The 26,311-nt window shown below is 37.7% G+C and overlaps 2 protein-coding genes across 8 annotated transcripts in view; one reads left to right on the top strand and one right to left on the bottom strand.

Moving 5' to 3' along the window:
- rabgap1l (RAB GTPase activating protein 1-like) overlaps positions 1 to 10,873 on the top strand; it is a 152,653-nt gene extending 141,780 nt beyond the window's left edge. For 2 of the 3 annotated variants that reach the window (XM_007252655.4, XM_007252657.4), the window contains 6 exons: positions 3,026 to 3,136; positions 4,640 to 4,744; positions 5,282 to 5,365; positions 6,056 to 6,127; positions 6,928 to 7,125; positions 7,665 to 10,873. In XM_007252655.4, coding sequence (XP_007252717.3) covers positions 3,026 to 3,136; positions 4,640 to 4,744; positions 5,282 to 5,365; positions 6,056 to 6,127; positions 6,928 to 7,125; positions 7,665 to 7,799 — 705 coding nt within the window. In that variant the 3' untranslated portion in view covers positions 7,800 to 10,873. Of the gene's footprint in view, positions 1 to 3,025; positions 3,137 to 4,639; positions 4,745 to 4,969; positions 5,207 to 5,281; positions 5,366 to 6,055; positions 6,128 to 6,927; positions 7,126 to 7,664 lie in introns of those variants that run through there. The other variant, XM_049466009.1, reaches the window with a different exon arrangement.
- A 5,996-nt stretch (positions 10,874 to 16,869) lies between these two features.
- Positions 16,870 to 26,176, bottom strand: hnrnpm (heterogeneous nuclear ribonucleoprotein M). 5 transcript variants are annotated; one of them, XM_049465620.1, is made up of 16 exons: positions 25,973 to 26,176; positions 23,951 to 24,123; positions 21,742 to 22,427; positions 21,528 to 21,621; positions 21,209 to 21,299; positions 20,988 to 21,172; positions 20,742 to 20,895; positions 20,500 to 20,549; positions 20,163 to 20,223; positions 19,938 to 20,045; positions 19,799 to 19,840; positions 18,988 to 19,071; positions 18,590 to 18,694; positions 17,522 to 18,096; positions 17,378 to 17,429; positions 16,870 to 17,292 (listed from the first exon to the last, which is right to left on the bottom strand). In XM_049465620.1, the coding sequence occupies exons 4-16, from the start codon at positions 21,591 to 21,593 to the stop codon at positions 17,129 to 17,131; spliced, it is 1,737 nt and encodes a 578-aa protein (XP_049321577.1). In that variant the 5' UTR covers positions 21,594 to 21,621; positions 21,742 to 22,427; positions 23,951 to 24,123; positions 25,973 to 26,176; the 3' UTR covers positions 16,870 to 17,128. The 5 variants fall into 5 exon arrangements, with proteins under 5 accessions (XP_049321577.1, XP_049321580.1, XP_049321579.1 ...); XM_049465623.1 differs by having other exon boundaries at positions 20,988 to 21,148; XM_049465622.1 differs by having other exon boundaries at positions 21,221 to 21,299.
- Positions 26,177 to 26,311: the final 135 nt, after the last annotated feature.

Below are 26,311 nucleotides of genomic sequence, written 5' to 3'. Positions count from 1 at the left end.
CCGCTATGTCGCTCTGACAGTTGCTGTTAATGTCCATGTGACAGTGACCAGCGTCCGCCGTGTAGGAAGCTCTCTGTGGTATAGCCGGCTGGAGGGGCTGGAAATGGGAATCAGATGACCACTTTTCCTCTTCCCGTTAAGCAGAAGGTCCAGCAGTGTGTGTATCATGTGAGAGCAGTTAGAGGGTGTGGAGAGCCTGTCCCACAAACGCCTCTTCTTCTTTACTTTAGATAGAGGAGACACCACAGGCCAGCCTGTTCAGAGGCGGAGCTGAACTGATGGTGGACAATATGGTCAATATCAAACATCATTGAACATACAGTACACAATATGTTTATCAGTATTTAATATTTTTTTATTAGAACAGACAAAATTTAAAAAAGGAAATGAACTAACTAACTGATATTTACAGTAGCTAGCTACTTGCATTGCTACTTCGCTATTTTGCTGATTAAAATTATTATTTTATTAGTTTTTTTTTCTCCCTAATTTACACAGCCATTTACCCAAACCACTCACTAGGACTCCCCCTACCACTAGTGATGCCCCAACACACCAGGAAGGTGAAGATTAATTCCTCTGAAACATGTGAAGTCAGCCACCGCTTCTTTTCGAGCTGCTGCAGATGCAGCATTGCCAAGCAGCATCACAGCGCACTTGTGGGAAAGCGCAGTGACTCGGTTCCATTACATCAGCTCACAGACGCCCTGTGCTGCAGACATCACCGTGGGAGTGATGTGGGGAGAGAGCGCCATCTACCCACCCGGAGGGTAGATGGGTAGGGCCAATTTTGCTCTCTCTGATGGCAAAGCTGCATGAGCTGGGGTTCGAACCTGCGACCTCCCGCTCATAGTGGCAGCGCTTTAGACCGCTGGACCACTCGGCGCCCCCCTGACTAAAATTAGTTTTATTGAGAAAACTCGAATAAAACTTTATGACTGAACAACTATGGCATATTTATTGATAGGATGTTTAATAGTTGCCTAAGTCACATATTAATTGTATTTAGTTATAATAAATTAGCGTAAGTCATGCTTTTGACATCAAATGATCTGGTCAGCTGAGGGTGTAGGGGATTTTACCACAGGTAAAATGAGTAGATGATTTGGGCAAAAAATAAATTTTGCTAAAAGATGACCGTGACAATATACAGTAGTATGAAAAAGTTTGGGCACCCCTGATAATGTTAATGATTTTCAGATCAGCGATTTTAGTTAAATATATCATATAGCAGATGAACCACCTTAACCCTTTCTCATAATTGGATTGTATGTAGGTCAAGGGTCAATGAGTTTGCCAAACAAATTTTGTGTTTCAATAATTGGTGCTAAAGATATTTAAATTAATGAAATGACAAGTGTACCCAATTTTATGCACCTGGCTAATTTTATTTAAAGAAACTATTGCACACATTCTATAAATCCTATAAACTTAATTTTACTTCTCAAGTATTACTGTGCTCATCTCCTATATGATATATTTAACTGAAATTGCTGATCTCAACAACATATGATTTATAAAGAAAAATCATGAAACGATCAGGGGTGTCCAAACTTTTTCATACCACTGTATTACATATTAACTGGCACACCGTGCCTTCTTTATGCCCAGTGGTTACTAATAGGCTCTAAACCCACAACAACTCTGAATGAGTGAATAGGAAGATGGATTGATGGATAAATGAATGGATGTAAAAATTCACCACAATATCCTGTTCCATCTGCTTGGGTGGCTGTGCTGCAGCTCACAGTATATGTATATACACTGCATACACACAGTCTGCAGCAGAGCCACCCAGATACTTGAAATAGAACCCTGGTGTTTATCGTAGTCTTATTTTTATCATTTCAAAGAAAAAGTGCTACCAGCTCCTTCCTCTGTATGCATCACAACCTAGAGCTGCTTTCAGGCATGTCCGCTACCGCTGAGGCTGCTCAGTAATCTGCTGCTGCTTGTGTTTGCACTACAACACTTCCTGCACTTCTCACTGACTGACCCTGTGAGGTGTTCAGCGTTCATAACCTGTTTATTTTACAGTATGATCCTGGGAGCTGAAGCGAGGGAGAGGAGTTAACAGCTGTGTGATGCAACTGCACTGTCTGAGAGATCAGAGAGATACATACTATAAGAGAGTGTAGAGTTTATAGATTTATAAAAAGGATCAGTTAACATTTACTATAGTTATCAAAAGAGGTGATAGCAGGCAGTTGGAGTTAAATCAGTTATTTACAGGCTCATCTCTTACAGGCAAGACATGGTTCATGGTTCATTTATGCAGATGTGAGAATTTGTCTTTTTATTCATTTGTTTGATTTGTTGCTTTGCAAAGCCAGTTCAGCCAGCTTTGCCCAGTCAGTACTTTTTTCTCATTGTTGTAGCCTTTTAAACTCACTGGTTGATGGTCAAGAACGTTCCACTTATCAAAGAAATGTCAATATATACAAACACAAGTAAATCACAGGTCTGCCAGGTCATGTTATGGACAAGATACCGGTAAATGTGTCCAGTTCAGACAGTGTTTCATAGATTTATCATAATGAAAACAATTTAAAACATAACAAACTGTATTTTTCACACCGGATTATAAGGCGCATCATCTCTCCTGAAAACTGTTTATCTGGGTTAGTAAAGCGCTTTCGGTTATTTACAGCAAGCTTAGATTTCCATATTTCCACTAAGGCATAAGAAGCTAACTGCTAGCCACGGTTGAGTGAAACACACAGACTATATTTATTTATATTTATTTCTTTATTTTCATCTTAATCTCATTTTAGTAGTCACTAGTTAACAGTCACTGTTTTGGATGGACAGTTCTGTTCTGGGTTGTCTCCTATTGCTGTAGTTTGTGGGTTAAGTCTAAGTTCTCTACATGTGTTACTGTGGCTTTACTGCTTGACCATGGACCAGTGAGTTTAATCAGGGGCACAGAGTCTGTGTGTGTGTTTATGCGGCGCTTATTTTACATATAATCGTAAAACACTGACAATAACACACTGATTGTGTGTGTGTGTGTGTGTTTCTCCAGAGAGAAAATCGACGTCTACAGGAAGCCAGCATGCGTTTGGAGCAGGAGAATGATGACCTCGCTCACGAGCTCGTCACCAGCAAGATAGCGCTGAGGAATGACCTGGACCAGGTCTGAACTCTCACTTTCCCTCAGATTAATTTTATAACTCTGTTAATAAAACTCACAGGTGTAAGGAATGTTACATCACTTGGACTGTTATGGAAATAGCAACTAAACCAACTTGGATTTTATTAAAAATAAAAACGTTTTTTATGTTTATAATTCAAGTAAAAAAAAATAAAATGCAGACACACCATATGTACAAAAGTACTGGGACACCTATCCATTATACATACATGAGTTTTAGAGCTGCACATACTTAATCTATAATCATTAATGTGGAGTTGCCCCCTCTTTGCAGTTCTAACAGCAGGTCTGGGCCCTTTTCTGCACTATGCTCTTCAACACTGTTCAGACCCTGTTCTGTAACTTTTCTTGAAATTTCACCAACTCGCTTGTTGCAGTGGTTCCGACCTATTACAATACCACAGCGGAGTTCAGTGACTATCTTACAGTCAGACTGCATGGCTGGATTTTATACATTAATTGTGGCAATAGATTTAAATAAAAATCTATTTCACTAATTCAGTAATTAAGAGGTATGTCCCAATACTTTTGTTCACATTGTATAGTTTAATCAAATTATTTATCTCCAGCTCTAATTACTTAAGTATAGTACATAATCTATTGTTGGTTAAATTGGTAATCATTAGTCATTATTAATCATCTGGGTTTTTTCTATATAAAAAAAATCATATTACATTTCTTGTTGTTATCCAAAACCGTTAAACGTTTAAATCTACAGTACCAGTCAAAAGTTTGGATGCACCTTCTCATTCACACTTTTCAATTATCTATTTTTTCCTACATTATAAATTAATACTCAAGTCATCCAGATGGAACACATAAGGAATCATGTAGTAACGAATGTTAAACAAACCAAAATACTCTGTAAAGAATTTAGATGCTGGGATGCTGTTTGTTAATTAACGGTTTCTGAGTCTTGAACTTATACTTACAGTAAACTCTTGGTCCTTCTTTCCTGGGGTGGTCCTGATGAGAGCCAGTTTCATCATGACGTTTTACATGGTCTTTGAAAAGACTTGTAAAGGTTTTTAAAAGTTCAAGAAATTCAAGTGATTAACTCTTGACAAGTTCAGCACAGCTGTTAACTGAAAGCTATTCCAGGCGACTCTAACTTATACAGCTGAATAAGAAAATCCAGCCAAGATGTGCAAAGCTGTCATCTAAGCAAGAGGAATCTAAAGTATAAAACATATTTTGGTTTGTTTAACACTTAATTAATGCTTAACACATGTTTATTGATCGTTTGGATGACTTTAGTATTATTAACTATATATATATATATATATATATATATAGTTGTAATATATACTAAACTATGTAAACTATGTTTAATTACAATATTTTATTTATTATACTTATTATAGAAAGCGCTGCAAAAAATGTGTCTAAATAAAATTGGTTTTATATTATTTAAAATAGAATATGATATATAAAAAAAGACTAAATTAAGTGTGTGTGTGTGTGTGTTTGTTTGCTTGGCTGCAGGCGGAGGACAAGGCTGATGTGCTGAACAAAGAGCTGCTGAACACCAAGCAGAGGCTGGTGGAGACAGAGGAGGAGAAGAGAAGACAGGAGGAAGAGACGGCTCAGGTGAGCTTTAGCTTTAGATCGCTAATGCTGCTATTTAAAGCTGCAGAACCTGATTAACATTCATACAGTATTATACTCTTTCATATTACTGCCCACATTCATATTTATGTTTTCAAGTGTAAATCAGGTTTAGGAAAATTAGTATAAGCATTGCTGTAAAAAAGATTTACAGAAACCGTGACCTGAGGCAGGTTTTTTTTTTTTTTTTTTTTTTTTTGGAATTAGAATACCCCCAAAGCAGGTTCAGCTGCTGACTGTAACTGTTTTCCTGCCCCTGGTTGAAATGGAGATGTTCTGTATGTGCAGTTACGAGAAGTGATTGAACTTGATCAGAAAGTGGCCGTTGGTAATGTGGGGTCTTTATTTAATAGGCAGACTGGATTAGTTTCCAGCCCAAATTTCAAATCTGGCACCTATTTTTAACCACAGTAATGTCTGTTATTTATGTAGGATTGTTTTTAATGTTTACTTTTTCTGTTATTATATAATATAAAAAATATATAAAATAAAAACTTTGTGCATGGTTTTGTTGTTCAGTTAAAGGAAGTGTTTCGGAGAGAGCTGGAGAAAGCAGAGAGTGAGATTAAGAAGACGACAGCCATTATTGCAGAGTACAAACAGGTAAGCTAACAATACTAAGAGAACATTAGAGCACATTACTCTGATTCTAAATCACAACACTGACTACCAGTGAGCTACAGAACATACCAGAAAGATCCTGCTAAAATCCAGAATGCAGCACCAATATGTAATATATAGTGATATGTAGTAAGTACTGCTCTCAGAAACAGGCCAAAGGTCATCTAGTTTACCTTGAGCTAAACATGGTGATGCATCATTTAGCTTTAATGCTACATAAAACTGGAACTGGAGTCCTACAAGATCTCACATGATCCTCTAATATAGTTTTTAAATCCAGGATAAAATGTCTCTATTTGCTCTGAAGCCTGCACCTTTCTTTCAGCACTTCAACACTGCTCTTTAGATCTTATTCCATTTTGATATGTTACTAATTTTATTATCTTCTCATATAAATCAATTCTTTTGTTCTTCATTTTTTAGTTTGTTATGTAGGATTTATGTTCATTATTATTTTCTTTATTTATTCACTCATTTATGTACATCTTTGTATTGTGTATTTAATTTGACCTCTGTGAAGGAAATATTCTGTACAAATAAGCTGGTCGTGCCTCGGGTAAGGAGATTTAGATGTAATGGCTATATTGTGTCCCTCTGTAAACCCAGCTCTGAATTTACCTCCAGGGCAATGCTGATAATGTTTAATATTTTCTGTCTGTCTTCCTGTCCCAGATTTGCTCTCAGCTGAGCACCAGACTGGAGAAGCAGCAGGCCGCCACCAAAGAGGAGCTGGATTTAGTCAAGGTACAGTATAGGAGCAATACGGACAATATACAGTACACTGATATGCCAAACGTCATAGCAGTTGGCACTAGAATAATGTTTCATGGAAGTTGCTGTGCATGGTTTGCTGCACTGGCCTGTGGGATATGAGTGTGGAGTCTCTAACCAGATGCTGCCACTCACAGATGTTTTTTCAAAGAAAACCAGAGTAAATATAAAAAGCAGTTTTTAAATGATAATTTCATTTATTAAGGGAAAAAATATATCCAAACAAACCTGGCCCTGTGTAAAAAGAAAAGAATTTGCCCCTAAACCTTAGCACAAACAAGCATTTGCAATAACTCGCAGAATTCCTGGTTTTATTTATTACAGCAATTTGTCCAGATCCTAAATCATCAAAGCAACTCCAAATCATTACCCACCATGTTTTACGTTCAGTATGATGTCCTTTTTCTGAAATTGTGTTAGTTTTACGCCAGATGTAACAGAAAACACACCTTTCAAAAAGTTCCACTTTTGTCTCAGCAGTGATTTTTGTCTTGGAACTCTCTCATTGATACCATTTTGTCTCTTTCTTGTTATTGAATCATTAACACTAACCTAACTGGGGCAAGTGAGTCCTGCAGTTCTTTAGATGTTGTTGTGGGTTCTTTTGGGATCTCCTGGATGAGTTGTCCATTGTACCCTTTTGAGTAATTGAGTAATTCTGTAAGGCTGGTCACTTTTGAGAAGGTAACTCATTATTTTTATTAGTAAGATGTAAAAAGAATGAATGAATGAAGTTACAGGTTACTTATCTGTATATTTGATGTGTGTTTCAGAGTAAAGTGATGTCATGTGAGCGTTGTAGGGAAGTGTTCAATAAGGATGGGCCGCTGCACATGCCCGCAGTGACGCAGGATAACCGTGACACGGACGTAGACGAGGAGAAGGACTCTCTGAAGGCGCAGCTTCGAGAGCTGGAACTGGAACTGGCCCAGACCAAACTGCAGCTTGTAGAGGCAAAGTGCAGGATCCAGGTCAGACCTTACATCACCACCACTGCACACCCAACCTCACTAACGTACACACTCTCTTCTGCTGAGTATAGAATTGATTGCTTCTAGGCTGTAGGACAGTGGATTGTAACTCAGTCCTTGCAGTAAGTCCCCAAAAAGTCATGAACATCAGACCTGGTCCCTGGCCTGAACAAGAATTGCCAATCCTAGACAAAAGCCTAACCGGATGGGATTAGTTTCTCAGGGGGTCCTGGGGGGAGGGGGTTCTCTTTCATGGGGGGGTGGTTGTCTGGATCTCAGACGTCCTCAGAGAAAATTACAGGCTGAATAACCTACTGTTCTTCTCTGTAAAAATGGCCAGAACTTCATGTTGGGCTGGGCAACCAGTGAGCTCTTTAAGTAAAATTTATTTTGCGTGAATGTACTGTTTGTTAGCACATCAAAAAAAATATTAACGTATCGAAATGTACATTGGTCTAGATTGTCCCTTTTAAAAAAAATAACATTTTCATCCAAATAGCAGATCCTTCATGTTCCTCACTATTTCTGTGTTGCATCAGGAGCTGGAGCACCAGAGAGGAGTGTTGATGAACGAAGTCCAAGCTGCCAAAAACTCCTGGTTCAGTAAAACACTGGGATCCCTCAAGACTTCAGCAAGCAGTCAGCCGCCCTCCTCACCCAAAGAGGGCCAGTAGGACTCGTACAGGCCTCAGCCAATGAGGAGAGAGCAGATCAGATCCTCTGCCAGGCCAGTGCGAAAGGAGTCGAGGCCTACAGAACACTACTAAACAACACAAACACAGCAATGCAGTATTCCCTCTCACAGTGGAACAGCAGAGAAACACAATGCGAGCACCTGAACCCATCTATCTCTTCAGGCAGGAGGAGGACCACTGGTGGAATACGGCTACCATCACCCACAGGTTTATGTGCTTTCTCAGTCGTGTGTGCAGTCAGGTCATTCGGTTGGTTGACTTTGGTTTGTTTGTGGAAACATTTTTTTGACATGGTCAAGCAGTTTTAAAAATAACTTTCATTTTAATTATATGAAGCACATTTTGAGGAAGTTACACTGGAGAATTAAAAATCTACATTTTAACTTAGAATGATGAAAATAAAAGACTGAAGGATAAATATACAGATAAAAACATATTATGGACAAATAGAAAACATAATAGATAAAGTTATGGATCAATTAGAAGTGCAGCATTTGGTTATCCACAATTCTCTGCACACACAAAAATACCAATAAAATTTAAATAAAAATAAAACTATATAGATATCATTTAAAAATAAAGCAAATGTTTCTTTGCTATTTAGGACGGATTATATAGGACGGCTCAAATTCAGTGGAAGCAATGAAACTTGTGTTGTAGAAACAAAATTTTAGTTTAGTGAAAGAATCACAGACATGTTTTATAATGAGTCTTTTAGCGTCTACACTATGCACAGTACAGCCTGTAGCCATAAGCAGCATGAGTGAGTGGGCAACAGTTCCACCTAGTGTTGAGTAACAGTACTGCAGCTCAATTTAGCCATTTAATCTGTCCTGTAAAGCTTCTAACAAGAAAACAAGCAATGCCTAATTTATATATATCTACATTTACACATCTGATTTAGTGATTTTTCTTCATTTCAGAGAGGGGATACTGCATTCAGATGAAACTACTCAATGTTTTTTTTTCTATATAGTAATAACTAATGTTTAATTGTTTTGTCATGTGTATAACTAAATGTTAAATCTTTTTTTATCTTGTACAGATTTTTTTTCTTTTTATATATATATAATTTTTGAATTTGAATGTTTGTAAATATTAACAGCTTAAAGCACAGTGTTCAGACCGGTTGACCATGATATACAAAGAAGTCCATAATTTAACATTCCTGCCTTTTTATTTGTTTTCTGCTATGTTTTATTTTATTTTAATTATTACATTTCTGTGTTCAGTGAATCTTGTCCACAGAGCCTTTTGGATTCTTGAACACAGATCTAGTGGTGCTTTTCTATTGTATGGTATCTACAATACTTTACTTAACTCAACGTTTCGTTTTTTTTTTTAACTAATCAAATTTGGTATTTGGTACCTGGACAAGGTAAAATTTGAATATCTGCTCAAATAGTTCTTAGCAACCTGATTAAGGACAAAGAGCTACATGTAAACCTTTTAGAGTGCTGATTGGCTGGAGAGAATCGCTATATAGATCTTAATAACTATATATCTTAATAACTTAAACCTAGCCATTTATAACATATCCAAGCTACACTAGTGCTCACCAGCTACTTCTGAGTGGGTGATTTGAGCTGTTTATGGTTTTTCAGATGGAAAAAAAAGATCAATTTCTGTAACACTGAATTTGTGGTTTTACACACCCTTTATTCACCCTACCAAAATGAGTAAAGTAAAGGAGGTACCATGCTTTGGAAAAGCTCCATAGATTAATGCTGCCTGCCCAGAAAGAAGATGCCTTTCTGCACAAACACAGTGTTTAATACACGCTGTCCCAAATAAGCCATTTAGATGTACACAGCTTTTTCTTAAAGGGGAATTCAGTTCACAGTTTCTGCATAATGTGGTGGTTAAAAAAACATTAAGAATATGTGAATTAATGTTGCACAGTGTATTATCAATGTGCACATTTCTAATTGTCCATGGCATATCTACAAAAGGCAGACGTTACATGTTTAGTATAGTTTATTTATTTAACTCTAATTTTGGACCCACTGAGCATTATTAATATAAACAGATGTATAAATGACAAATGACTTCTGCTAAACTCTATTTTTAATATGGAAATATTTATTATCACAGAGCAGCAAAATACCAGTTTTTTTTTTTTATGGTGCAGCTAAGTTGTGATACTGTTCAAGACAGTTGTTCACTGTAAATTTAATCAGAAAACTAGTCAGAAACTATAGTAAAGTAAACTTACTCCAGACATTTTGATTCACTTTTTGAAAGTAAAATAGTTTTAGGTAAGTAGTTTCAATTCCTCTAAAACCACAAGCAGTATATGTTTCAGTTTAAAAAAAAAAACATTTTTGACAAACTCCTATCATGTTAACCATTTAATTATGCAGAAATATTAATTGGTTTCCTAATAAAAGCTGTTAATACCAGGTGCGACACTTGCCATAAACGTGCCAAGAAGACTTTCAGACCTCTCGTTTCAGGCTACCCTAACTATGTGTGAATTTCTCCGTTTTAATGTTTTAAGTGTTTATTTTCCCCCCTTTTATTTGTGAGAGTAAAAATCATGTGAAGAGGCTGGATTCTCACCTGTTCATCTGTACATATGAAGTGGTAAATCTGCAGTAAGCGTGAAGGTCTTGTTGAGAATGTTTTGACGTCGTCGCTGCCGTGTGCAGTTAAACTGTGGGAGAGGAGATTTGTTACCTACTTGTTGATGTCAGTATCGGTGTTTCTCGACTCACTTCTTGTCACGTGGTCCGAAGCCCACCACGAATTCAAAACATGGATGCATGGATTTTTAACGCACACTAAAAAAAAAGAAAAAATATTGTGAAGACACTTATTTTGTCTGTTGTTTAGGTCTGTACCTATATCTGTTATGTCATTTCTGAGATTCTGTGCAGCCAAACATCAGTTTAACATTAACTAATACAGATGCTGCAGGAGATGTTCTTTCTGGGTCTGTGAGATTACAGTGAGTGAGTTATTAGAGGGGTTACTATTTGCACAGTTCTGTCCAGTTGCTATCTTGACAAACAAACTTGACAAATAAAATTTTGTTCTGTTGAATAACTTGATTTGTCTTCATCTGACTCTTCCCTGGTTCTGTACAACTCTGCTCAGGATTGGTTTTACACTGGGAGAAGGAGTAATGTAATTTAACTACAGGACATCAAAAAATATATGACTGATTTGCACAGTATAGTACATCAGCATAGACAAATAAGATGACAGTGGCTACGCAATTTACACACTTTTAGGTAGATTTTTTTTTTTTTTTTTTACATTAGCAGCTACATGTTTTATAACCAGACATTGGAACAAAGTTCAATTTTTAGTAAAGTCACCAAATGTAATTTCATTACAATATTTACAAGTTGAGAATGTATACAAATCTACACAGCAAAATTAACACTGTTAAATAAACTCTAAGAGTTGAATTTAACACTGTCCAAGAGAACATATCTCTCTGTTAGTGTTCAAATAACTTGTATTAAACTTTAAACTATATGTAACTCATCAGTGTTTACACATTTTACACCACAAGGATACAATTGTAAATTTCTGTTAAGTTCGTTTGAATTATTTTTAAATGTATTTTTGTATATTTTTCTGAACTTCACCGAACCCTATATCTATAGTGTATCTATAAAACATAATAAAATGTTTGTTACACCACAGAATAAATTCCTTTTTTAAAATCCTATTTAAGCTTCATTTAGAACAAGAGACCAAACTGCCAAAAATAGCAGTGAACACAATATCTCTTCCATTACCCACCATCCAACCCTAAAGAAATGATAAAGGTAAATGAGAGATCTAGAAATTTTAACAGTTTGTCCAAAACCTTTCAGACTGGGTGACACGGGGCATAGACTCTGCATAGTGTAGCAGCCGGCGCCAGGAGTAATGGCGGCGCTCGGAGCTGAAGCTAGTGTTATAAAGATTTTTTTAATAAGCTTTTTGTGCATTTTTTTTTTTGCATTTTTTTTGTGCACATTTTTTTTGTGCAAGGTTATTAATGCCTTGTTTTAAATTTCAAGGCTCTCCAGATTCTAGCAAAGAGGTGTGAAGCTACTTTGAGCCTGAATAAAAGTGTAAAAAGCTAATTTATTGGGACAAATTATGCCCCGTATCACCCAGTCTGAAGCGTGTTTGGACAAACTGTTAAAATTGCTGTGGGAGAATGGAGGTGTGCTATTCATCAAAGGTTAGCACTTTTAATCATGTTTTACTACACCAAAAGTCCATTTAACTCTAACCTCATCCACAACAGAGAGTCAGACTTCACAATTTACTGCTGGAACTGAGCACAAGACATGGGACAAAATTATAGCATAGAGACGTGCACAGGCAGTCGTACTAATTTTTCTACTCCTAAGGTAAAAAAAAAAAAAAATCTGGGTTTAAAAATACTATTTATACACTGTAAAAATTGCAATTGAGCTTCACTCCAAGGTTATAATACCTCTTTCAGCAGATTTCTTAAATCAGAGCTCTAAGCTCCTAAAAAAGAGGGATATTTACCAAGAGACTTAACTGCCTGGGAAAACATGCGGCCTTCAGCCGTGGTCACTTACAACCAAAAGGCACATACATATTTTGTATGGAAGCTTTGAGAGAGTTCATAACACACTGGTATTTGTGTGGCAGTGAACAACTGAAAAGGTCAGATTCAGTGAACAGCCAGAATACAATTTAGGCACCTTGAATCAGTCTGTTACGTTTCCCTCAGTTGTATCTAGGCGTAGAGAGATTTTAACTCCACATATGATTTAAGACAGTAAAATTAGCCGCGTGCACAGCGCACCCGCAGGAGCAGAGACTCGTGCTTCTCGTACAGAGACTGAAAATAGAAAAGAAACTAGTTTTTCACCTAAATAAATATGAATTAACGAGGTCTAATCAACAAATATACAACAGAAGGACTACTGCTTATCTGTAGAACAGTGAAACGTTTTGGAAATGTTTGGAGTCATATTACATAAGCAAATCAAATTATCATATCAAAGCACTAAATTCTTAAAGATCATATACTCATGTATCCCAGATATATGTTTAAAGTGATATAACTATCATTTTGGGGTAATTGGATACCAAACATGTCTATTCACTTTTGCATAAACCAGATCCAATAAAACCAGCAAATCAAATTGTTATCCACAAAACCCTTAAGGAACATGCTATTAATAATACAAGTAACAAGTGATATTACTGTATCATTTTGGAGTAATTAGATACCAAACTTAGGAAAAAAAAAGTCTATTCACTTTTGAATAAATTAGATTTCAGAGTCCTATAAAACTAGCAAATCAAATTGTTATCCAATAAAACCAAGACAGTCTTAAAGAAAACTTAACATACTATTAATAACATGAGTAACAAGTGATATTGTATCATTTTGGAGTAATTGGATACCAAACCTTGGAAAACATGTCTATTCGATTGTGCATACAGGAAATTTCAGAGTTCATTAAAACCAGCAAATCAAATTGTTATCCAATGACACCGAGAAAACCTTGAACACATTCCAAACTTTTAAAGACTTGCATATAAAGAGATTTCACTGTACCATTTTGGAGTAAGTGGATGCCAAACTTGAAAAGGAAAAATGTCTATTCGATTGTGCATTAACCAGATTTTGGAGTTCTATAAAACCAGCAAATCAAATTGTTATCCAATCACTCAATGAAAACCTTGAAAAACACATTCCAAACTGTTAATGATATGAGTAACAAGTGATTTTACTGTATTATTTTGCAGTAATTGGATACCAAACTTAGGAAAAATGTCTATTTGGTTGTGCATAAACCACATTCCTATAAAACCAGCAAATCAAATCCAATGCCACTAAGAAAATCTTAAAGAACACATTATATACTAATAATGGCTTGAGAAACAAGTGATATTGCTGTATTGTTTTGCAGTAATTGGATACAAAAATTAGAAGAAATGTCTATTCAATTGTGCATAAACCAGATTTTTGAGTCCTATAAACCAGCAAATCAATGTTGATGATGTTATCCAATGACATCAAGAAAATCTGGGAGAATACACTCCATACTATTAATGCCTGGCATATAAAGTGATTTTACTGTATCATTTGGGAGTAATTGGATACCAAACTTAGAAAATATGTCTTTTTGGTTTTGGTTTGGTATAGGACTTTGAAATCTGGTTTATGCAAACGCAAATAGTCATTCCAGTATCCCATTGGTATCCAAAATTATACAGTAAAATCACCTAATATGCATGACATTAATAGTATGGAATGTCTTCTTCAAGGGTTTCATGGTCTAATTTGATAATTTGATTTCTTTGGTTTTGTAGCACGCCGAAATCTCTTTTATACAAAACTGAATTAACATTTTTGGTATCCAATTACTCCAAAATGATACAGTAATGTGACTTTAAACATATATCTGGGATCCACGAGAATGATCTTTAAGAATATAGGGCTGTGATATGATAATTTGATTTGCTTATAACGCCAAACATTTCCAAAACGTTACACTGTTCTACAGATAAGCAGTAGTTCTTCTGTTGTATATTTGTTGATTAGACCTCGTTAATTAATATTTATTTAGCTGTAAAACTAGCTTCTGTTCCATTGTTAGTCTCTGTGCGCTGTGCACGCGGCTACAGTAAAACATTTTCGGTGTAAAGTTAGATAGCGCGACCGAGCGTTTTCTAAGTGCAGAGGGCCTGGCCGCGGTAAAAATAAGACAGCAAAAATAAGAGTTAGATTGAGGATGAGTTAAAATGAAAATAACACCTTGCCTACCCAGCCAGGACTAACCTAACCAAGAGAAAAAAGTACAAGCAGTGGCACTCGACCCTTACCTGGAGTGTCTAACGGAGAGTGAACTACGTGTTGTGTTCAGGCGCGCCCAGTCAAACCCGTCCACACGTCGCTGAGAGTCCAGAGAGAGAAAGAACTAAATGTTTGGGAAAAGCGAGAGTTTGATATATAAAACACAGAGGCTAAATTTCCAAAACTTCGCCGGAGCGATAGAACTCCACAGCCAACAATCTCTCATGTAAAACAAACAGCACGCTTTCCCCCACGCCGACACAGGTGAATCCACTCACCTGCCAAGGACCGCCCATTTCAACAGCAGCGATTTCAATTGGACGGTAGACACAGCCAAACGGCAATGCAGCGTTCAACACAACCTTCAGAGAATATAAAATAGAGAGTAGAGAGAGCAAGGGAAGAGAAAACACACACAAAAAAAATATATACGTGCCCTACTGACACGTAACACGCCACCCCAAAAGCGCAACGTTAACGTACGACAATTACCAAAATATCAAACAACTAAATACAGCAATCAATACCATTAACATATCGAGCTGAGTTAAATCAATATGAGTTGAATATTATCTTTACTACATAAATACAACATTAAAAAACTTTAAACTGAGTTTTGAACAATACTTGCTATTATTTTGTGGTTACTTTAATGTGTCCCACATAAAAGCAATAAAATCAGGAAACTACAAGGTCATCTACATTTCTAAGGACCCCATCCTAAACCTTCGAATTTATTGCATGTTTGCAGAACACTCAAGCTCCTATACGCTTATTTTTCTCTTAAACTCAATTTTTTGGACATTGCTACTGTCACAACTATAACATGTCAACACTGTCAGTTTTATATTAAAAATATTATATTAGTTTGTGACAAATGCATACTTTTTAAGACGTCTAATTACTCCTGCAGATCATGTGAAAGAGGAGGTTCTTATCACCACCGTCAGGTTTTCTGTCTGACAAAAAAAACTCGTTTCAACAGTCTAGAAATTGAATTACTGATCACAGTAAATACCAGTATGACCTGTGATTTTTTATTATTGTATTTTTATTTTTGTTAATGCAATATTCCCTATCGTTCAACCCTCTCTCTCTCAATTCATTATTATGCGTTTTCATAGTAGGTGCATTACATCATTTGGGGCACATAGAGCATCTACTACTCACCTATGTAGCACATACTATAGAATAGACTCTGCATCTCCAAATACTAACAATAAACCTTAAGATTTTGTAATTCAACTTTTTTTAAACAATTAAAACCTGTTTTATACAAATTGTCAAGAATCACATCAGCTCATCTGTGAAACACAGAGGAGGTAGTTTCATGGCTGAAGCTTGCATGGCTTATTCTGCGACAGGCTAATTAATCTTTATTGATATACTCAAGAAGTCGACAGAAACACGGTCAATCTAAAGAAAAAAAAAATTCAACTCTTAAAATTTGTGTTTGTTCTGCTTTAAGTTTCAGTTCCATCACAGCTCTATCAATGATTTTCAGTGCTTCTGGAGCTATCTGGACATGGCAAATAAAATCTATAAAAGAATTGTTCAGTTTTATGCTGCAAAGTCAACAAACATGGGCATAAGAATTGGAAACATTCTAGACGTTATAAATCTCGAAAATCTGTACTGATGCAGTCTGTGAAAAATTTACATGGCCCATTCAAGTGAGACTATAATTACTGAGATTGATTAGTAAGAATTACTTTACCCTACCTCCCTAGGTAAAACTAAATGTGTCCAAACAGGGCTTGAGGTTAGCAGGCAGACAAGATGTAGAGCCACCAAAGCAAATTATTCCATTTCCATTTTAAATCACTGTTAAAAATGAATAAAAAGAAACCAAATGATGCAAAATTACCAAAAAAAAAGGTCATTTGGCCACATCCAAAAAACCTGAACCCATCATGGTGAAATCAAAATCAAGCTGTCTGCCACTGTAAATCACTAATGCTTACCGTGATGTTGGCAAAAATCAAGCATTGTTTTCTTGCAGTTTAAGAGCATAAACTGTTCAAAATGTCCAATTTAAATAAAAGAAAATATCCTAAAAATCCTAATTTAGACAACTTAAACTGCTGAGTGAACAGTCCCCTAGTAAATTCCCTAATCTGTGACATTAGCTGTGTGAAACAGTAGTTAAGAGTCATCTAAGCACTTTGACATCACCTACGTTAAATAAGTTTCATATAAGCAGTTCATTTCCCCTCCAAAACAATGTCATTAATACAAACTGCAAGCAGGACAGAAATGTCTCAATGTTTCAAATTTATTGGTAAGCCTTTAACAAAGGCCATTTTTGAAGAGCATAACAATAAAAGTGGGAAGGGTGAGAAATACAAATAAAATTTGGTCTCTAAAAAAATTTTAAGCAAGCAAAAACTAAAAGTGCAACATTTCTGCACTAGTACACAATTGTAAAGAACCAAAAAACACAAAGGAACATGTGGGACATCTGGAAAGCCTGAATATAAAGTGAAGACAGTAGAACTAGAACAGAATCTGTGGACAATTATGCGTTTCTGTCGATCCTCACGTCAATCTCCCTGCCATTCAGCCGATAGCCGTTCATGGTGCGGCAAGCCCTCTCTGCGGTTTCAGGATTATCAAAGCGAACCACACCACAGCCCTTCGACTTGCCGTTCTCCATCTTGATGTCTGCATACTGCACCATACCTGATGAACAAAGACAAAAATAATAAGTTAGGAACAATAAAGCATTTTAAGAGTAATAATAGCTGAACAGCAATAGGATACTTACCACAGGAATTGAAGGCATCCTTCAGCATCTTCCAGGTGAAATCAAATGGCAGCTGCAAGAAAGATAAAACATGTTTGAAAACGAAACAGCATTTTTCCTTTAATGACTTTTAATGGACTTAACAAATTGCTTAAACGGACTTACATTTCTGACAAAAATCTGACAGCCTTTCCTTGCATTAGGTCCAGCCCCTCCTTGTCCTCCTGAACCGAAACCGCCGAAGTTACCACGATCCATGTCTGAACCCCTGTCAAACTGTCCTCCCACACCACCGGAACCCATGCGGTCCATACTGGAGCCCATACGATCCATCCCTGGCCCAGAGAAGCGGTCGAGCCCACCGGAACCCATGCGGTCAAAGTTGGAGCCCATGCGGTCTAGACTGGTATTCATTCTGTCCATGCCCATGGGTGAACCGAAATCCATACCTGCACTCATGCGGTCAAGGCTGGAGGGGCCCAAGCGGTCAAAGCTGGAAGGACCGAGGCGGTCCATGCTGGAGCTCATGCGGTCTAAGCCAGATCCCAGTCTGTCCATACTGGGGCCCAGACGATCCAAGCCTGAGCCCATACGGTCAAATCCAGAACCTAGCCTGTCAAGGTCAGACACACGGTCCATCCGATCCATCCCACCCATGCGGTCCAGTCCTCCCATACGATCCATGCTGGAACCCAGCCGGTCCATGCTGGAACTCATACGATCCATACCCATAGAGCTGCCTGCAATACAGAAGGAGATATTTACAAATCTGGATCATAAGAACGTACAATCAAAACCCAAGCATAAATTTAGAACACCCCCAGGCCACTGCGCTCCTCAAGTGAACACCACACAACATTAGGGAGGTCACCAATTTCTGATCACATGATGGGATCAGGGAAGATGCGTAATTTCAAAATCAAATGACTGACAAAGCAATTCTGTTCTCCTTCCTAGTTTCACGCTGGTGGAACAAACTACCCACCACTACCACAGCAGGAATGTCCCTGGCTACACTCAACATCTTAAAAGACTCCCTTTCACCTTTAGCAAACTACTTCTAACTTAATTTCCTGCTCCACCTCCTTTCTTCCTTCATCCCAAAATTATCCTTTTACTTTTGTCTTAATTTCTTTTTCATCTCATCAATTGGTTTGGTACCTCATTATTTTTAAGTCATTTTGCATAAAAGCATCTGCTAAAAATACAGCGTACCATAAACAAAACACTTACCCATTGTTCTGTCGAAGGAATCCCCAAAGCTGTTACGGGACATGCTCATCTCATTACGACCACCAAATTCTCTATCGAAAGCGGCTCCAATTCCACGATCCATATCTGCAGGAAAATTTTAATTCTTTTGAGTAAAATTTTACCTCGAGTTGTACAGGGCTGTCGGCATGACATTCTGTATTAAGGCTAGTAAAATTAAACTACAACTGTTTGTATTTATGATCAGCTATGGCTATTCTGTGCATTCAAAATAATGCATGCAGTTGCCTTAGCTAACTCATGTTGGGACCTTTATTGTTTAGAATAGACACATAATATAAATATTTTTTTATTTCTCTATTCCTAAAAACCCTATGCTGATCATAGGCAAGAGTATCTACATCAAATAGTTTACTCACCATTCATCCTCCCCATTCCAGAAGGCCCAAAACGATCCATGTTGTTCATTCCTCCTCCACCACCACCACCAAAATTATCCATGCCTAGGGGAAAAAACCCACACAATGAAAATTGTGTAAAATGTGTGCAGAATTTTAAAAATGTAATCTACATAAAAGTGCTGATGGCTGTGAAAGATACATTAACACCTGGTCACTTCATGAGTATCAGGATTATATCTGGAGAAGGCCAAGTCATATAAAACCACTACTTTTAACACATTGTGCATTTAAACGAAATGCACTTTAGAAATATTAAAACAATGCAAGTGCATACAAAATGCATTTAATAAACAAAACCACTCAAAACCAGTAAGAAATAAAAATAAATAACTGTCACACAGATCTTGTGCTTTGTGAGAATACATGTAAAATCATGCACATGGAAAGGTAAAATTGAGAACTGAGACAACCATCTTAAGCACAGTAAAAGTACAAATAAACTGTGCTGCATGACGACTTTACTATCACACTGTGTCCCATATAGCAAACTGATTTTAGTCTGAATAACTGCAGAAGCACTTGACTACCAAGTTTAAATCCATGTGGCAAAGATCTTATCTTAACACAATACAGATACTTGTTTCAAAGTAACCAGGTGTTTCAGCACCCAAGCCCAATAGTTAAGGGGATATTAATCCATTTGTTTATAACTTGAAACCGTGACAAATCCAGAGGTCGTATTTTAAAAACACACATGAAGGCCTTGTAAGTTTAACTACATAAAAACAAGGAATGAACAATGGTTGATGTAAATGTCCCAACAACATACCTCCCATTCTACCCATGCCACCAAATCCCATTCCATCCATGCCTACAAAAAAAATGATTGAATGAATGGTTGGTTGAGGTCCATGCAGGGGGTATGAAGCACACAAGTTAATTAACAAGGTAAAGGAAAAAACGGTCACCTCCAGGCCCCATGTTGCCACCTCCCATTCCACCACCTCTGTTCAGTTGTGTAGCATCAATGGGCTGCCCACCAGGACCAAGTCCAAGACCAATTCCACTAAGACCACCTGAATAAGATCAGACAAAAGGTAAGAAATTAATTAGAAAAAGCATTTCTTTGATGTGAAAATACATGACAGGGTGTTTGATTCTAGAAGCAGGGGTGATGATGAAGTTTCACTCACGAGGTAGTGCAGGTGGTCTCTCAGGGGGTGCAAAGTCTCCCTTTGGCAAAGACTTCTCATCCTGTAATGAAGCCATAAACATTTTTTTTATTGGGCATGCACAGAATATTAGTCAAAATGAATATATTAAATCACTGGGCAAAGAAAGAGAGCATCAGCTAAGATAACTTGGACCAACTCAGGTAGCATTTGTTCACAAAAATCTCTGCATTTATCTGAGAATTAAAACATTTGACTGAAATAGCACTGCTTTTTCATTTGGTTTTGTTTGTAACCCAATTTAATTTTGGTGCTACTTAATAAATGTTAATGAATAATATTTATGAATTGAACTTACCAGCTTCACATGCATTGTCCGGTTGAACAGGAGCTGTCCATTTAACATGGCTAAAATTTAGGTTAAGGAAAACATTACACAAGTTCACAACTATCATTTTAATATACCACAACAGACACACACAGACACTATTGCAACATTATTCCAACATAACTTAAATGCCACTGATATATAGATAATAGAAGAGCATTAAGCACAGCTGACTCTTAAGCAATTCTAACTCAATTGTGCTGTAAGGATACAGACTGCTTGGACAGCTTCAATGGCCATTTCAAAGGTGACTGTCCCCATGCCTCTACTCTTGCCATCCTTGTCCTCTAGGATATCAGCACGAACCACCACCCCAGCCATGCCAAACACCTCCTTCAGCTTTTTCCAGCCAACTTTATAATCAAGCTGCAAAAACACAAGAGAACTCATTATGAAAATGTACATCTTACAAATTAGTCCAGTGACATTTACTGTGCACAACCACACAACACACTTACATTAGCAACAAAGACTGTGCTTCCTATCTTGCCAGCCTGAAGACCATGGATGATTTCAGTGGGAATGTTTGGGTTGTTCATGAGACTTGGAGGGATGTTCACCATAGGGGGGCCTCCAGGCCCAGGTCCCATACCCATGCCCATTCCACCGCCCATGCCGCCTCCCATTCCACCACCCATGCCACCTCCCATTCCACCACCCATGCCACCTCCCATTCCACCGCCCATGCCACCTCCCATGCCGCCAGGAGGTCCTCCACCACCACCCTGGGCTCTGTGGGCCTCGCGCTGAGCAATCAATCCATCTGGGTCCTGAAGGTACAATATGGCTACAATGATTGACATGCCAAAATTACTCACACAGACAGTTAAGAATATAGGGTGATTTCACATTTATATCTGATTACTTTTCTCTACCATAACCAGACAAAAAAAGAAAAAAAGTGTTTTCTAAAGCAGACCATCGGAACACACAGCTATATTATCACTATATATTAAAGTTTGTGCTTGTAACAGCAACTCATTTTATGCCTCACTTACCTCCTTCACTTTTAGGGGACGTCCATTCAAGTTGTGTTTGTTGACCTTCTCCACTGCCTTTTTCATTAGCTCTTCAGTTCTGAATTCAACCACACTGTCAGACCAAAGAGAGCAAGGTCAGTTATTCAGTTATTCATAGACGGACAATGTCAAATGAAAAAAGGCAAGGTGTATAAGTTTAAAAAAAAAAAAAAAAGGTAAGAAAATTACTTACGCACAACCCTTTATTATTCATATGAAGCATCAATTAAGGCAGATGGGTAGATGAGCAAAAAGATGAAGAAAAACAATTAGACAACAGTCATGGAATATTACTGCACTAAAGCACACTTAATTATATACCACATTCCAAACAATAAAGGGCCATTATGGTGTTCACTTACAGTGCTCTAATTACATAACTCAATGGAACTGACATTCAGTAGAATACCAAGGCTTTCGACTTAATGATCAACATTAGAACAGTAAGTTAACATTAACGTTTCACGATCAAGACAAAGATGTTCTTCAGCCTTTTTCCCCAACTTCATTTCAAAGGATCACTGGAATCACTGAAGCCATTTAAACCATGATTAGCTACTGAACACCATTCACTACTGCCAGACTCGAGAGGCAATGCAGAACGATGATGCACTTGGGGACTGAATGCACAAAAGCCAGAATTACCATGGAGCTGTGAACCATCCTCATGGCTCCACTCTGAACCATAGTCGGCATCGACATTCAGCCAAGACTCACCCACGACGACATTTTCAACTTTCAAACCCAAAGTCTGAACATCCCACTTTGAAAGGAGAAGTAATAAGAAAACTCAAGCGGACATATGGAGGTTCGCTCTTGCACTTACCCTTGATTTGCCTTCCGCGTCCATTAAGTGTTCCACGTATGTTACCTCACCCACTACAAATCAGATTCCAGACGACACACACCAAGGGAGAGAAGCCGAGAAAACAATGGGAGTTTAGAGCAGAGACACAACCGGGCGGTGACCGTGAGCTCGGCCTGCTAGTCCAGAGCCTCTCTCCAGCACCACAGTTCTGGTACAGGTCTACATAGAGCAAGCTGCCATGTTAAACTGACTTCTTAAGCTGTCCTTGCCAGAAATCCCAACACCCTTAATAACCAAAAAGTCACAGTCCATCCTTACGTATTCACAATTCGTACAAAACCCTTAAATTGGGATGTGATATCAAACACTGATTTTAACTTTTTAAAAACTCTTAATTTTGGGTATTAGGTTACCTGCACAACCAGTCAACACATCTAAACCAGGCGTGCTCAACTTTATTGCAAACAGACTGCTCAAACGTTGCAGCGACTGCCAACCCAACCACAGTATCACCACCTAGGCTTGGCTTGCTGAGTTAGCACTGTTCAAGCCTTGAATTGAGATCAACTGAACAGTCTCCAAAAACTGATCCTCTGTTTAAGAAATCAAAGTAATGAAGCCTTCAAAATTGCAACTCTGCAGACTGTTAACATACAAAAAAATAGCCACCTACAGACCCATTTTGGCAATATAGTGGAGTGAGTAACCACATACTAAATCCACTATTATTCTCAACAAGAATGACCTCAATCATTAAACTGTCCACTTCTCCAATAAGGCTAGGACAAGCTTAAGAAGATGCTTTGCTCTGTAGACCTGTACCCCAACAAAACTAACACGCTTCCAGTCAAGGGTACAATATGAAGATCTGCTGTGAACACATTCATTCTGGTATACCTAAAAAACAGAGAATGCAATTTAATTCTGCAAGCAGCAATTTCCACAATGACACGAAAGATATTCCTCATGCTTGCACACCATAGGCTATGAAGAATGGTCAAGGCATTTATTTGTGCAATAGCCTACAGATCGTAACTAAATCTTTTCTGCAACAGAACTTGCTCTTGGGGTATTGACTCCACCCTAAATATATTCACACACAGTTTAACAGCCTAGTCTTTAAGCAAGAAATTCACCAAATACTATAGTGCCATTTTAAGTAAAAACAGCCAAACAAGGCACGGCTGAATTTTGAATGCATTTTTGCTCACTCATCTTAAAACTCAAAAGAACAATATGAAAGATTTCCCCAGTCATTTAGAAGAATAGGTAACAAAACCTCAAAGCTCAGAGCAAACTCTCCAAGCCTTGCACATCACTTAGAGTGCCATTACTTCCAGAATGGAATTTAAGGCACTACCCCACTGCAACCGCAAATGCTGCTTGAACTGCACTGCTACACAACAGCCTTCCATTTGAAAGCAATATCCGACAGAGATTTAGATATAGATCTGCCGGTCTACAGTGCTTGCTACTAACAATAGTTTAAGACCACCTCAGTTTCCAATTTTTTTTCCAAAATCTAGAAAGCAAAAGGGGGCCTAGTCCCCCAAACTAAAACGACAACTCTCTACCTTGAACAGCTGAAACTTACCTTTGTCTTTCATAAGGTCTTTCAGTGCCTGCCACTTCACATCATAGGGAATGTTGCTCACGAACACACGGTATCTCTTGGCAGGGTTGCCATAGGGCTCAAATCTACCCCCTCCACGCTTTGATGACCTTTCCTTCCTGGGTTCATGGCCGGCCTTTCCATTTACCGCATTTCTAAAAGAGAAGAAAACAATAAATTAACTTTAAGCAAAAAAGTACATTTTACAGCAATAATGAAGACAATAGCATTTACAAACATAAATGGGCAGCATATATAAAATTTAGTTTTAGGGTATTTATAAATTTATGTATCTGTACTTTGCTTAAGTGTTTCTATTTACTTGATCTTTATTATATTTCAAGACAAATATCTTGACAATTTTTGTTTTGCTTCACTACATGCAAAACATAACTGACCAGCAAAATCCTGAATCCCTACAGTGGAGCCCCTGTGCTCAATCAGAGAAAACCACCTGGGCTCTTTTTTTTTTTTTTTTTTTTTTTAATAGGTTGGATCAGCTATTCATAAAAAAAAAATATTAAAAGTAAAACAAGTTATGAGTTTACACTTTATTCAACCCACAATTACTCGTACCTTTTAGATGCAGCTAATGTGTGCAAACATGCTCTAAAAGAGGCTCAGCCAATTGACAAGAGAACAAAAGATCATGACCACGAACCATAAACTTTAATGCATATCTATTAGTTAAATTCTGAAAGGTTAATTTAAAAGGTATGCCGCTATGTAGTCCTGCCCTCTTTTGGGCATGCAGTAAGCTAGATTAATTAATTAACTTAATGGTTCAGATATTTTCAGCGTAATCATTATCTACTTCCAGTACAAATGAGCTGGGTTAAGCTAGCTTAGCTGCTTATTTTGTTCTATGTGAGTGATAGATTTGGCTATAGGTACGTTAAGTGGTTTAGAACAGAGTGCACAGATTCAATGCGGGTCCTCGACTGGCTTTGTTAGCAATTTAGCTTAGCTCACGTTACTGTTTTTAACGCTTGCGTAAGCTTACACAACAGAAGATAGCTAATTTAGCTTAAACATGTTAATTAGGTTATAAGTTACTTTTGAAGTTTTAAAATCCCAACTACCAATTAATATGCAACATTACAGGTGGCTTTTTATACGGTAACGTAACTAGCTGTTTGGGTTTACTGTAGCACTAGTTAACTAACATTTGGCCTTTAAAATTCCAGAATTTAAGTAGATATGCATGAAAGTGAGGTATGCATGTTATTTAACATAGTTCTGTTTTCATTTGTCGTGCAATTAGCTTTAGTTAGATTAACAATTTAAGTTCAAACAGCGGAACTTTTTCAGGACCTCATTAGCTAACGCTGCTTCCTGTAACTTACAATTTAGCTAAACGCTATTAGTTTAGTTTGGTTACATGACTGGTCACATCGTCCAAGGCACAGTGTAACGTTTTATTTTGACCTATTGGAGCAACAAACACTGAAAAAGCGTAACATAAGATAGCCGGTTACTTAGCTAACTAATCTAGGTTGGCTAAACTTGTTAGCTACCAAGCTAACAGAATCCGGGGGCATGGCTGGGGGCCTTTATTCTGAAGCTAACCATCCGACTAGCTCATATCGCGCAGTTCATAAAATGTTGCTAACTCACTTCTTACCATGATTTTAACGTATACAATAAACGTAGTTACATGTAGCTAATGTTAAGCTTGAATAAACTGCTGATAAAACTGTATTTAGAGTTTTTTCTAAAGCTACGAGGTTTAGAACAGTGCGCACGCATTCAAATGCGGGCCCTCGCCTGGCTTTGTTAGCAATGGTTGCTAAGGTTGTCTTGGAGTCGTGCACAAGCTTACAAAACAGAAATTAAATGTTAGCTAGGCTACATAGCATAGCTAGCGTAAATATTTGAGATAAATCTCAGCTAGCAATTCATTTACTGTGTTTACGTAGCTAGTTAATGCTATCGCTAATTAAATAAATAAAGAATCACAGGTTAGTTAGCTGGGTTAGCTAAATTAGCTGTAGCGTTCGTTACCCCTGGCCTTGTTTCTCCGCTACACCTTCAGCCGACATCTTCAGCTTTTCTTCTCCTTTTCCGACAGAAAATTAAACACAGAAATCTTCTGAACTCTCAGAAAAGCGGCTCGCTTGCTGTAACGGCGCAGTTCTCCTCCTTTTTCTGCAGCTCGGTCGAGGTGGACGAAATGGCGGCAGAAGGGCAGCGAAATGGATATTTGTGAACCGTGGCACACCCGTTTTAGGGTTAAACCCGCCTTCTGCTCCACGCGCAGGGTTCAGCATACCACTCTGTGATTGGCTGACAGCTCTCAGTGATGTGTGAATGACGCTTAATCTGTCCAATAAACAGGGCGCT

The sequence above is a fragment of the Astyanax mexicanus genome, chromosome 16, assembly GCF_023375975.1.
Source record: "Astyanax mexicanus isolate ESR-SI-001 chromosome 16, AstMex3_surface, whole genome shotgun sequence".
Classification (NCBI taxonomy): domain Eukaryota; kingdom Metazoa; phylum Chordata; class Actinopteri; order Characiformes; family Acestrorhamphidae; genus Astyanax; species Astyanax mexicanus.
The sequence above is the reverse complement of the archived record's forward strand: the minus strand, read 5'-3'. Positions and strand labels throughout refer to the sequence as shown.